Genomic DNA, 13,575 nt, shown 5'->3' with positions numbered 1-13,575 from the left:
ATTCCCTATGCCTCAGCCATAGGTTCTATAAAGTATGCCATGATGTGTACCAGATCTATTGTAAACCCTACACTGAGTTTGGCAAGGGAGTACAATAGTGATCTAGGAGTAGATCACTCGACAGCAGTCAAAATTATCCTTGGTGGAATAAGGATATGTTTCTCGATTATGGAGGTGACAAAAGGTTCATCGTAAAGAGTTACGTCGATGCAAGCTTTGACATTGATCTGGATGACTCTAAGTCTCGATCTAGATACATATTGAAAGTGGGAACTATTAGCTAGAGTAGCTCCGTGCAGAGCATTGTAGACATAGAAATTTACAAAATACTTGCGGATCTGAATGTGACATACCCGTTGACTAAAATTATCTCACAAGCAAAACATGATCAGACCTTAGTACTCTTTGGGTGTTAATCACATAGCGATGTGAACTAGATTACTGACTCTAGTAAACCCTTTGGGTGTTGGTCACATGTCGATGTGAACTATGGGCGTTAACCACATAAAGATGTGAACTATTGGTGTTAAATCACATGGCGATGTGAACTAGATTATTGACTCTAGTGCAAGTGGGAGACTGATGGAAATATGCCCTAGAGGCAATAATAAAGTTATTATTTATTTCCTCATATCATGACAAATGTTTATTATTCATGCTAGAATTGTATTAACCGGAAACATAACACATGTGTGAATACATAGACAAACATAGTGTCACTAGTATGCCTCTACTTGAGTAGCTCGTTGATCAAAGATGCCTATGTTTCCTAGCCATAGACATGAGTTGTCATTTGATTAACGGGATCACATCATTAGGAGAATGATGTGATTGACCTGACCCATTCCGTTAGCTTAGCACTTGGTCGTTTAGTATGTTGCTATTGCTTTCTTCATGACTTATACATGTTCCTATGACTATGAGATTATGCAACTCCCGTTTACCGGAGGAACACTTTGTGTACTACCAAACATCACAACGTAACTGGGTGATTATAAAGGTGCTCTACAGGTGTCTCCGAAGGTACTTGTTGGGTTGGCGTATTTCAAGATTAGGATTTGTCACTTCGATTGTCGGAGAGGTATCTTTGGGCCCACTCGGTAATGCACATCACTTAAGCCTTGCAAGCATTGCAACTAATGAGCTAGTTGCGGGATGATGTATTACGGAACGAGTAAAGAGACTTGCCGGTAACGAGATTGAACTAGGTATTGGGATACCGACGATCGAATCTCGGGCAAGTAACATACCGATGACAAAGGGAACAACGTATGTTGTTATGCGGTTTGACCGATAAAGATCTTCGTAGAATATGTGGGAGCCAATATGAGCATCCAGGTTCCGCTATTGGTTATTGACCGGAGACGTGTGTGTCTCGGTCATGTCTACATAGTTCTCGAACCCGTAGGGTCCGCACGCTTAAAGTTCGATGACGGTTATATTATGAGTTTATGTGTTTTGATGTACCGAAGGTTGTTCAGAGTCCCGGATGTGATCACAGACATGACAAGGAGTCTCAAAATGGTCGAGACGTAAAGATCAATATATTGGACGACTATGTTTGGACATCGGAAAGGTTCCGGAAGTTTTCGGACATTTATCGGAGTACCGGGGGTTACCGGGACCCCCCCCCCCCCGGGGAACTAATGGGCCTTGTTGGGCCCTTGTGGAGAGAGAGGGGGGGCGGCCAGGGCAAGAGGCGCGCCCCCTCCCCTTGAGTCCGAATAGGACAAGGAAGGGGGGCGCCCCCCTTGCCTTTCCCCTCTCCCACTCCTTCCTCCCCCCTCCTTCTTGGACTAGGAAAGGGAGGGGCAAACCTACTTGGAGTAGGGTTCCCCCTCCTAGGGCGCGCCACCCCCTTGGCCGGCCCTCTCCTCCCCCCTTTATATACGGAGGAGGGGGGCACCCCATAGACACAACAATTGATCTCTTGATCTCTTAGCCGTGTGCGGTGCCCTCCTCCACCATAATCCACCTCGATAATATCGTAGCGGTGCTTAGGCGAAGCCCTGCGTCGGTAGAACATCATCATCGTCACCACGCCGTCGTGCTGACGGAACTCTCCCTCAAAGCTCGGCTGGATCGGAGTTCGAGGGACGTCATCGAGCTGAACGTGTTCTGAACTCGGAGGTGCCGTGCGTTCGGTACTTGATCGGTCGGATCATGAAGACGTACGACTACATCAACCGTGTTGTGCTACTGCTTACGCTTTCGGTCTACGAGGGTACGTGGACAACACTCTCCCCTCTCGTTGCTATGCATCACCATGATCTTGCGTGTGCGTAGGAATTTTTTTGAAATTACTACGTTCCCCAACAGATAGATCTTGCGTGATCGTAGGAATTTTTTTGAAATTGCATGCTATGTTGCCCAACAGCTCCAAGAGAAGGGGTTGGTGTTGGTGTTGGAGTTCATGGCGACGAATAGGTGGTAGAGAAGTGAGAGCCAGAGAGAGTTAACTGAGTGCGGTGGTGGGTAAGTAGTGAGCGTCAGGCTGGATAAATATAGGGAACGATAGCTTTTAATGCCGATCAACCTTTGGACTTTTTGCAGTTCATAACGCATAATTTTTTCTTGTTCATCATGCAGAATGACACGGACAACAAGAGAATGGAGGTGGTGTCATCCATGGACAAGGGCAAGGAGGTGGTGCCTCCCTTGAAGGTGGTGCCGCACACAGCCGAGGAGGTGCCGCCCACAGACGACGACATGATGGTGGAGGAGCTCCCGGCGGCAAGCGCTGAAACTACGGGCACAACCATGAGGAGTATGGGCCAACTCACTTATATAAGGTCATCCTTGCCCCCTCGAGTGCATACCAATGCCCATGGACTTCACAAAGCATTTTCCTCTGTGCCGACGGAGTTCAAGCTGAAGACGAATATCGACTGCTCATAGAGGGTCACTATGAAGCGTGGCCATGACCAATGCAGTGTAATTTAAACTGCAAAAAAAATCTTATACAAATATTATGGCACGGAGGTAGTAGATTAGATTTAGCTATGTCACATCTTAATTGTCAACCACATGATTTATGGTTGTAAAATTCGTGCAAACGCTTGATTCATGCATCTCATTGTGTATTTTTTAAATATAATATAATCGAAGTCGCTCGCATACACGAGCATACACTTGGCCCTATGAATGCAGACACACACACCCTACACCTATGAGCACTTCCGAGAGACTGAGTCATCACATTATCTTAAGATTGATAAAGTCGCTACATACGCCTTCATGGTCGATGGAACGTCTTCTCCCACTGAACGCACATCGCCTGAAGGCCTGAAATAAATCCAGGAAAATGCGAGCACCAATGTCAAGTTTAGGACTTGAACTTTGGCAGGATGAGAATACCACTGTCCTCCTGATCATCCAACAACAGATTGGTTCCGCGTTGTTGCATGTTGTTGTCCCGCGTCGCTTGTCCCACTTTTCCCCGTATTCCACACTGGGTATGATCGATTTTATCCCTAAAATAATTGTATGTGATGAGAGAGAATAAAAGGAGTGAGAGTGAGAGAATACGTATTACCCCTTGAACTTATCTTTTCCCTTTATTCTTCCTTCATATTTTTTCTTTTTTGTAGATGTTTGTGTGACAACGTTGTGTTTTTGACTGCCCCATTCTTCTCCCTTTTTTGGGAGAATTCTTTTTGTGGGATTTTTTTGGAGAATTTTGTATTGATTTCTTCTCTTTTTCTTCTTTTTTTCTTTTTCTCATTTTTCAATTCATGATATTTTTAGCACGTGGACACTTTTTGAAGTATGCGAACACTTATTAAAATTTATGAATATATTTTTTGAATTTGTGAATTTTTTAAATACATAAACACTTAAAAAATATTTGAACGTTTTTAAATCGGATATGCTAAATCTTATCTAGATGAAATTTAACTATGTGTCATTTAAGTTGTGGTTCATTCGATCTGTTTGCTATAATCTTTGCACAAACTTGATCCCGCTTTGTTTTTGTCGTGCGCCCCCCGGTCATGCGTCCCGCGTCGTCGCGATATCTAGTTGTCGGCTCATATTTGTTAGGCCCATGTTTTGTCTAGCCTCTGTTTTATTTTTCCCTGGCTATTTTCATGTTTATTTTGTCATTTTGTTATTTGCATGCTTTGTAGAAGAGGAAAGACAGGGAACTCTCTTTGTTGTCTCTTTTATCATCTTCATTATGCAGCTGCTTTGCCTCCTCATTCCTCTTTCTCTCTCTATGTTTTCCCTTTGTCTTCCATTAGAGCTAACGCCTTTTTTCGTGCGACTTTTTTTCTCCCGAGTTGCAACACCGCCCTCAACTTGATGAAGACGGATGGTTCAATTAGCGAGCATGGGAAGGCTTGTGGAGGCTTAGCAATAAAAAGGGGATATATGTGTTCTCTCAAGCAATTAAGAACAAGACCATACGCAATCGGGACCATCCATTTTTTTCCATCTCAGTTGCAAGTCCACTATTAACTTGCAACTAAGCTCAACCCTTTATTTTGTCTCCAGTTTCAAGTCCATCCTCGACTCGCAACCGGACTCGATGTTTCTTCTGTATTGCAACTGATTTTGAATTTTTTTGCAGTAAGTAATCCACCCTTAACATACAAGTTGGCCTGACTTTTTTTGCCTCAGTTGCAAATCCACCCTCAATGCATACAACAGTGTCGAGATGATCAGGCCCAAAACCCCGAGAAGTCAGCAATGGCCATCTTCAAGACCAAAGATACTCGGCTTCCTCTTCATCAAGTCACGAAATTCGACCCTTAGTTAGCAGCACCAAGACTAGAGCAGGCCCAAGACAAGCATCTCTTGCGGCAAACTTCATGGAGGCCTCGATCACACATCAGATGGAAAGGGAAGAGCGACGGGAACCATCTCTGAAGGAGTTCGTGAAGGTGAACGTGGATGCATCTTTTTACGGAGATAATCATAAGGGGATCATTAGTGTTGTCATTAGAGACATTAAAGGGAGATTTATTGCTACCAATAATTCTAGTATCCCTGCTATTTTTTATGTTCTTTCGCCTGAAGCCTTAACACATCAGGAAGGACTTATGCTAGCTGAGACAATGGGATGCAATCACCTTGCTTATCAGCTCAAATAAGATGGAAGTTATAAACACCGTGAATGATGAAGTTCATGCAACGAGTAATGTAGCTACGATTTTCTTTTGACTGATTTTCCTTTCTAGAGAATTTGCTAAGGTAAATTTTGTTCATGAGAATCGCGAACCTAATGTGGTTGCCCATGAGTTGGCGAGGTTGGCAAAGTATCAACATCCTTGTACTTGGTTAGATGATCCTCCACCCTCTCTAGTACCGCTTTTTTAGTGCATGATGCAACATATTTCAAATGAATAAAGATGTGCTTTGAGTGTAAATAAAAGGATGACCGATTTTTTTTTTCTAAGCCTCCAACTATACATACATGTACATGTATGGTGATTCAAATTGACATGCGTGGTATCTTATCGATATCTATACCACTATAAAGTGTATAAATAACTTTAAATATGGACCCTTGGATAAAGCCAAACTGATGGTATATGTGTGTCAAATCCGTGCATTATTGATCCTTGCCTATCATCTTCACTCCCACTAGATTCTCACATGTATTATCTAGAAGGTTCCATGGTTGAGCAAGCACAATGCACAAACCTCAAAACACAAGCACTTCTTTGTTCTAGAATTTCTCATAATTTAATTCCCCAAAGTTGTTTCGTCTAAATTAATTTTCATCCTTTACTTTAGGATTTACAATGAATGCACAATATGCACAATCTCAAAACACAAGCACTTCCCCTTCGTCCTAAAATCTTTCATATTTTATTTTCTTGAACTTTTTTCTTCTAAGTGAATTATCATTTTTTTACTTTAAGATTTATAATGCATAATACGACAAGCTCACATCACATGCACTTCTCATTTGTTCTACACTCTTCCTTATTTTATTTACTCTATGTTTTTTCTTCTAAAGAATTTGCATTCACTTAGTTTATGATTTTTTGAAGGCTATGATAACATGTTTATAAATTATATTCGTCTTTGACGATGCAATACATGCTACTCGAAATTGCAATACAAGATACCTAAAGAAAATGTGTTAGTATAACTCACAAGAGTTTCATGCAGTCCTATAACCATGCGATCTTTGAATATGTTGTACCTATAATTTAATTTTAATGGGGTGAATTACAAGAATAAAATCAACATCTACGTCATCTATATATGACACAAAATTTACATGTTACAATTTGGTACGCCGATATTCATTCATACTTTCATTATCTAAGCTACCATGTGCAATGGACGACTACCTTGCTAGTATACCTAAATAGTTGATCCCCACTCTCACATGCACCTATGTCAAGTCATCACACCACATGCACTGAAAAAGACCTGCTTTAACATGCACCATACATGCTACTCACGTTCAATAAATTTTCTATTAACATGCAAGCTTGCTACCTCAACATACAATATGCAAGAGAGAAGACCACCTCAACATGCAACCATGCATATTGAAAAAGCTCATATCAACATGCAAACATGCATGACAATTTTTATTATATTGTTCTATTTATATTTAATAAATATATTGTACAATTATACAATGATCAAACACAATAAATCGTACTACCTCCGTTTCATAATATAGTGCATATAGATTTTTTAGAAGTCACACTTTCTAAACTTTGACCAAGTTTATAGAGAAAACTATTTATATCTACGATACCAAAAATATAAAATTACATCTTATGATGAATCTAATGATATAGGTTTGTCATTCTAAATGTAAATGTTTTTCTCCACAAACTTGGTCAAAGTTTGTGAGGTTTGACTTTTCAAAAAATCTATATGCATTACATTATGGAATGAAGGGAGTATATATTTTCAGTTTTATTTTTACATTATTCTAAATATCCATGTTTCATACGACTAAATATCGTAAAATATTCCCTCAACAACGTGCGAGATAGAACGTTGGTCGAAGCCAACCACTGGATGCACGGCCGTCCTAGTTGAAATAATTGCAAACAATTTTCGCAAGCACCGCACGGATACCATCTCTGGTTTCGTTTGCAGTTGGGCATAGTATAAACTGGTGGTATAGTGGACCAGAAGTTTGCTTTCCCGTTTGCAGTTGGGCATATATTGCTGCCACATGGGCAAACTAGTAGTAGTAGAGAAGTGAACAAGATCGAAAACATGTTTGGGTGGGCACACCACATCAATGCATCATTATGGGTAGCAGCGATCATCACGTATAATTTCGAACAAGGAATGATAACCAACACCAAGCGTGCTCACCCCAAATTGCAATTATTATGATAGAAAACACACTCCATGCATTTCACATCAGAAAAGGTCCTCTTTTACGTTTACAGGCTTAGACCATCTCTAATCAATCCCCTAAATTTTAGAAGAGTAAACGTCGAGTAAACCCTAGTGAAGTGTTTTTACTCTAAATTTTGTTGTTTCTAGCCGATCTTCTAAATTTTAGCAGAGTAAACGTCGAGTAAACCTTAGTGATATTTTTAAATTTTGTCGTGTCTAGCCGTTTCCCTGAAGTTAACGAAGTAAAAGAAAATTTAGCTCATGCATTTCATCGAACACTTTAATTATGCGCCTCCACTTCGTCAAACACTTACTATGCGCCTCCACGGTTTCTTAGCAATCTCTAAATTTTTCTGTATCTGCCCGGCGCCACACGCAGCTCAGCCTCGCGCCCGTAGGAACGTCAGCGCAGACAGGCTCACGGTACGTCACCGACGCCATGAGGCAGAAAGAAGGGCGGAGGACGCAGCGGGGGTTGGTCGGGCGAGCGGGTGTCGCCGGAAACATGGCGAGTAAGTGTACACCTCAGGGAGGCTGTTTTTATGGATCGGCTAGAGATGCCCTAAAAGGGCAGTGCAATGTGCTGCAAAACAGCAGTAGATGCAGTTCTCAAACAAAAAGGACAAGGTGTGTGAAACAATATAATATAAAAAAAACTCGGTTCTGCTGCCAGTAATTTGCGATTGAAATCATCCCAGAGCATGAGGAACATAAACCAGACGAGAGTAATAGATAAGAGTTTTACAGGCCGTTCTAACATTCAGATGATAAAATACCACACTTAAAAGCATTAAACCATGAGGGCAATCCACCAGCATACTAGTGATAGTATGTACACAGACGTCGCAACCTGAACATCCTTCATTTATTTACAGTGGCAGCGCACATGGATTAGGCGGAGCCGAAAGTGTTCTCGCCACTGTAAGTCATGTACAGGAAGCCGTCCTCGTCCTTGTTTTCTTCATAGATCGCTGACATCAACGAAGCTGCCAAAAAAAAGGAACATCGATAGATGAGGATTGTGGGCAGACAACATATGACCAATAACAAAGTATTTATTAATATGTTTATTTAAAAACATTACCAGTCGGTGGCAAGGTGCTATTCACAAAGACGAAGATGGCCTTTTCTGGGCTCAGCTTGATCCTCTTCCGCACCACGTAGACAAACTGGCCAACAGTGAGGTCGGCAGGGACAAGGTACCTGCAAAGAAACAATTGTACAGAGCAAGACAATAAATCAATACTAATACAGATTCCAAACATGAACAGCAGACAAGAAAATTATTTCAAGACCAAGTTATTAAATTAACAATAGAACAAATAGCCAACAATTATATCAAAGAGAGCACATCCAAACATAACAAATTGTTATGGGCATACAAGCCAAATGGAAATGAAATATTGGCAAGTTAAAGGAGAGATTGCGTCTCTAGATGCAGCTGAGAGCAGAGCTCAACCCCACAAAACAATGAAAAGAACTGCTCGTCTGCCATCAGAATACGAGTGATGAAGAAGAATAGCTTACTTCTTCTTATCAATTTCCGGGACATCAGACTTATCAGCCTTCTCAACGATCACCTGAAATAATTGACCACAGAACTCAATTAGGATAAATGAATGTTGATAATCTACCACATGTAGATAAGTCCAGAGATATATATACCGGAATTCTGTCAGCATACTTCTCACGGATCCTAGCAGATTCAGCTTGCCTCCTTTCTATAAAAAGGTAATTTTAATCACATGAGATGAAAATAACTTGACACTGGAAGAACATTTAAAGCAGTGCAAAACGGAACACACTCAAGATAGTACATCGTTAACAAAAGAAATACTTGAGACCATTTGTAAAATATTTCTTAAACCTAAGGTCAGTTCAAAAACGGGGGAATACTTTTGGCAATCCATAGGAGAAGCCAAACGATATATTCAATCGCACCAATAAGACAGAAGGCGCCAAACGATCACAACATTGTAAAACAGAATCTTATGAACGTGATCTAACCAGAATTAGACAAAAGCATCCAGAAAGCAAGGCATTCAGGAATATGAATAAAGATATAGTCTCAGAAGTAAACTCTATTGCAGGATGATAAACCAATTTAATATCAGACAAAATCATCTAAAAGGGTAATTTTAATCACATGAGATGAAAATAACTTGACACTGGAAGAACATGTAAAGCTTGAACATGTAATCATTAGAGTTTTTAGTGGAGACAGTAACTGTGCATATATAACAAAAGCATCAACCAGTGCAAAACGGAACACACTCAAGATAGTACATCATTAACAAAAGAAATACTTGAGACCATTTGTAAAATATTTCTTAAACCTAAGGTCCGCTCAAAAACAGGGAATACTTTTGGCAATCCATAGGAGAAGCCAAACAATATATATTCAATCGCACCAATAAGACAGAAGGCGCCAAAGGATCACATAATTGCTGGTTACTTAACTGGTAAAACAGAATCTTATGAACCTGATTTAACAAGAATTGTACAAAAGCATCCAGAAAGCAAGGCATTCAGGAATATGAATTAAGATAGTCTCAGAAGTAAACTCTATTGCAAGATGATAAACCGATTTAATATCAAACGAAATCATCTAAGACCATCGAAGTTATCTTTGCAGCACCATTCAATAAGAATACAACTCAATCTGAAAAACAGAGACTACTGAATTGATGAACTAAGTCTTCTGGACTTTAATCCTTTTGATGTAATATATATGAACTAATATTAGTGTAGATGGTGCTTCAATGGAATACCAATCTGAAACACGCCGACAACCATCTGCCCTACACAATGTAACAACGGCATATGGGACAAGAAATAACATCCGGAATAACACATATTAGCACGTTGCCTGAGCACGGAAGCAATCAACTATAACCATATTATCACGTCACGTAACAAAAAGGCTAAACTAGTTTCAGTCGAACAACTCGTCTGACAAGTTTAAATAAATCTAGTGGAATACCACCCTCTTATACTATCGATCAGACGAAAAACCATGTAAGAGCCTAAATTGAAAGATATTAACAGGGAGAGGAGCACAGGAGAAGGAACAAACCCAGGGGGTGCTCGGTCTTGAAGCAAGTCTTGGCCATCTCCAACCTGCGATCGATGGAAACAATCTACCGATCAAATCGACCGAGGCTAATAAAACAACAAGAAACCGAGCGGACGATGAACCCCAAATTCTCCGAAATTTGGCCGGATCTTTTGGGGAAAAAAGATGGAGGGGCTCACCGACGGAAGGGCGCAGCGGGGGACGAGATTGATCGAGGCGATCGGGCCGGCGGAATCGAGGGAGACTGGATTGGAAGTCGCTCGGCGGAAGCAACCGGAGGGAAGTCGCGGGGTAGGGTTTGGTGGTGGGTGGCGTGTCGCGGCTATTTAAGAGGACCTTCCCTGTGGGGAATCTTATGCCGTACCCCTTGGGGTCTAGTTGTATTGCGTGCACAACTCTGTAGGCCACACGGTTTCGCCGGTTCGTTCTGTTGAATTCCGTCACGCATGCTCCTCATTAACTTACGTAGTACTTCGTTTTTTAAAACAAACAGCTTTTGTACTTCTGGCCGAACTCAGATCGTTACCATGGGATAGGGGATGTGAATCAGTCGTCTCGAGATCGACGGAGAGCGTTGCGTCCATTAGTCCTGGCCTTAGGGATGTGTTTCCATGGTCCTAGGATCATACAAGACGAGGCGGACTGATGGCGGTGGCGGTGAGAGGTAGGGGAAATCGTATCACTCGGTGCCTTCGGGTCCCGCGAGCAAAGGGTATTGGTTACCTTTCAAATAATTGATTCTCCAAAGAAAAAAAATCAAACATTCACATGCACTAATGCATATTCCAGTGGCATTCCATCTCGAAACTACTCTGCACACGACAATGTTCATATGAATTCTATACAATGCCTACTTTGAATTGTGCTGTTTTGCAAAATGACGTGATCTAATGGATGATTTGATTCATCGTACAAAAAATCATATGGAAAGGTCGTATAACATTGATCTTCCCGTCTCTTGATTCATAAGCGGTTACATTGGGAGAAGCAAAATAGCACACAACTCCTAGTGGATGAAAAAATAATGTGAAAACCCTAATGTGGGAGCACTTGTCTTCAATGCGGGACGTGGTTGTAGGGGTGTTAAAAATGGTTTGGATTGAAACCACTCTACTCATGTTTTTTTTATCTATTTTGTTATGAATTTTGAACTAAGCTTGTCCTTTCATCTAGGGTCGATAGTTGGAAGAGTTTTTTTACTCAAGAGAAAAGTAACAAAGAGCGTCTTATATCATTAACAAAGGAAACAAATAGCTGGTATAATGAAACGACAATAAGACACAAGATAAAGAGTAAAAGAAGTTAATTACATCCAAAAAATGTACTAGTCGTCTTGCTTCGATTGTATGTCGCCAACGGGAACTTGACAATTTCACTGAACCAACATTAAGGGAAAGGGACACCCGCAAATACCCTAGCCATTCCAGACTTTGAAGATTGCAATATGCACTCGATGGTCGGAATAAGATATAGTAACTGTTGAAAATAACATCTGTTTGGGCATCACCCAAGCAACACGTGCTTGCAATCCTTCACCACTAGTTCAAAGGGTTGAAAAAACTGAGCCATGATGTAGATCAAATTGAAATAATAGGTCGAAGTCATCGCACCAAGAGCCACCAACTGCTTCCTTCATTGACACACCAAATGCCATCGTCTAAAGAGGACCACAGATTTGGCAACAACTACGCTCATAGGCACTTTGTCATATCGGACGCGTCGAGGTAGTAAGAGAACAGGGAGATCTTACCTCAACGCGTCATCACCGCCGAGCTCATGGGCGCAAGCCGCAGGGCTTGCCGCCACCTCACAGCTGCTCACCGGCTCTCAGTGCTACCACCATTGGAGCTGAGTTCTTGGGAGAACTGCAAGCAAAGGTCCATGCGGTCTCCGCAGGCCTCACCCCCATGGTGGTAGGGGGATTTTAACTTGATCCGCTCGGGTGCAGACAAGAATAATAGTAACATCAATTGGCCTAGGGTGGCCTTGTTTAACAACGCAATTGCCTCCATGGCACTCCGGGAAGTGGCCAGATCGGGAGCAAGGTTCACCCAGACGAACAAGCAGCTTGCTCCGATGCGATCAGTGTTGGATCGGGTGTTCGTCTCGCCCGATTGGGAAGTGCTTTACCCCCTTTGCTCGTTGATAGTGGAAACCTGTATTGGCTCGGATCATGTTCCCCTGATATTGTCCTCTGGGGAGGACAGGACCCGACAGAGCCCGCGGTTTTTCTTTGAGACGGCCTGGTTTGAGAATGCAGCGTTTGACACCATTTTCAAGGAGAAATGGGTGAGCAGTGTGCTCTAGGTTGGGTCACAATGGGGGCCCATGGAGTTCTGGAATGCAGTAGGGGGCCGCCTTCGTGCTAGCCTCAAGGGATGGGGTGCCAACAAGGCCGCCAAGATAAGATGCTCAGGGAGAGTATTGTCGCGGAGATAGCGAGACTTGACGTCCAGGCGGACGCGCGGGCCTTCTCAGAGAAAGAGTGGGCACACCACTATGCTCTGGAAGGACAAGTCGAGGCCTTGCTCCGCGCAGAAGAGGAATACTGGCGTCGGCGTGGTGGCCTAAAATGGACAGTGAAGAGGGGCGCAAACACAAAATACTTCCAGGCCTACGCCAATGGGAGACGACGAAAGTGCGCGATCCTACGGATACAGTCTAAATAGGGGTTACTGTTGGGGAACGTAGTAATTTCAAAAAAAATTCCTACGCACACGCAAGATCATGGTGATGCATAGCAACGAGAGGGGAGAGTGTTGTCCACGTACCCTCGTAGACCGACAGCGGAAGCGTTATCACAACGCGGTTGATGTAGTCGTACGTCTTCACGATCCGACCGATCAAGTACCGAACGTACGGCACCTCCGAGTTCTACACACGTTCAGCTCGATGACGTCCCTCGAACTCCGATCCAGCCGAGTGTTGAGGGAGAGTTTCGTCAGCACGACGGTGTGGTGACGATGATGATGTTCCACCGTCGCAGGGCTTCGCCTAAGCTCCGCAACGGTATTATCGAGGTGTAATATGGTGGAGGGGGGCACCGCACACGGCTAAGAGATCTCAAGGATCAATTGTTGTGTCCATGGGGTGCCCCCTGCCCCCGTATATGAAGGAGCAAGGGAGGAGGAAGCCGGCCCTAGGAGGGGGCGCACCAAGTGTGGAGTCCTACT

At 42.6% G+C, this 13,575-nt stretch overlaps 1 protein-coding gene across 1 annotated transcript; it reads right to left on the bottom strand.

The window, feature by feature from the left end:
* Positions 1-7,956: 7,956 nt before the first annotated feature.
* Positions 7,957-10,824, bottom strand: LOC542962 (autophagy-related protein 8A). The gene is made up of 6 exons (XM_044475804.1): positions 10,582-10,824; positions 10,403-10,446; positions 8,992-9,047; positions 8,854-8,906; positions 8,411-8,529; positions 7,957-8,312 (listed from the first exon to the last, which is right to left on the bottom strand). The coding sequence occupies exons 2-6, from the start codon at positions 10,437-10,439 to the stop codon at positions 8,218-8,220; spliced, it is 360 nt and encodes a 119-aa protein (XP_044331739.1). The 5' UTR covers positions 10,440-10,446; positions 10,582-10,824; the 3' UTR covers positions 7,957-8,217.
* Between the last annotated feature and the right edge of the window lie 2,751 nt (positions 10,825-13,575).

This window comes from Triticum aestivum, chromosome 2D (genome assembly GCF_018294505.1).
Source record: "Triticum aestivum cultivar Chinese Spring chromosome 2D, IWGSC CS RefSeq v2.1, whole genome shotgun sequence".
Classification (NCBI taxonomy): Eukaryota; Viridiplantae; Streptophyta; class Magnoliopsida; order Poales; family Poaceae; genus Triticum; species Triticum aestivum.
Note: the sequence above shows the minus strand (reverse complement) of the source record. Positions and strands in the feature narration are given on the sequence as shown.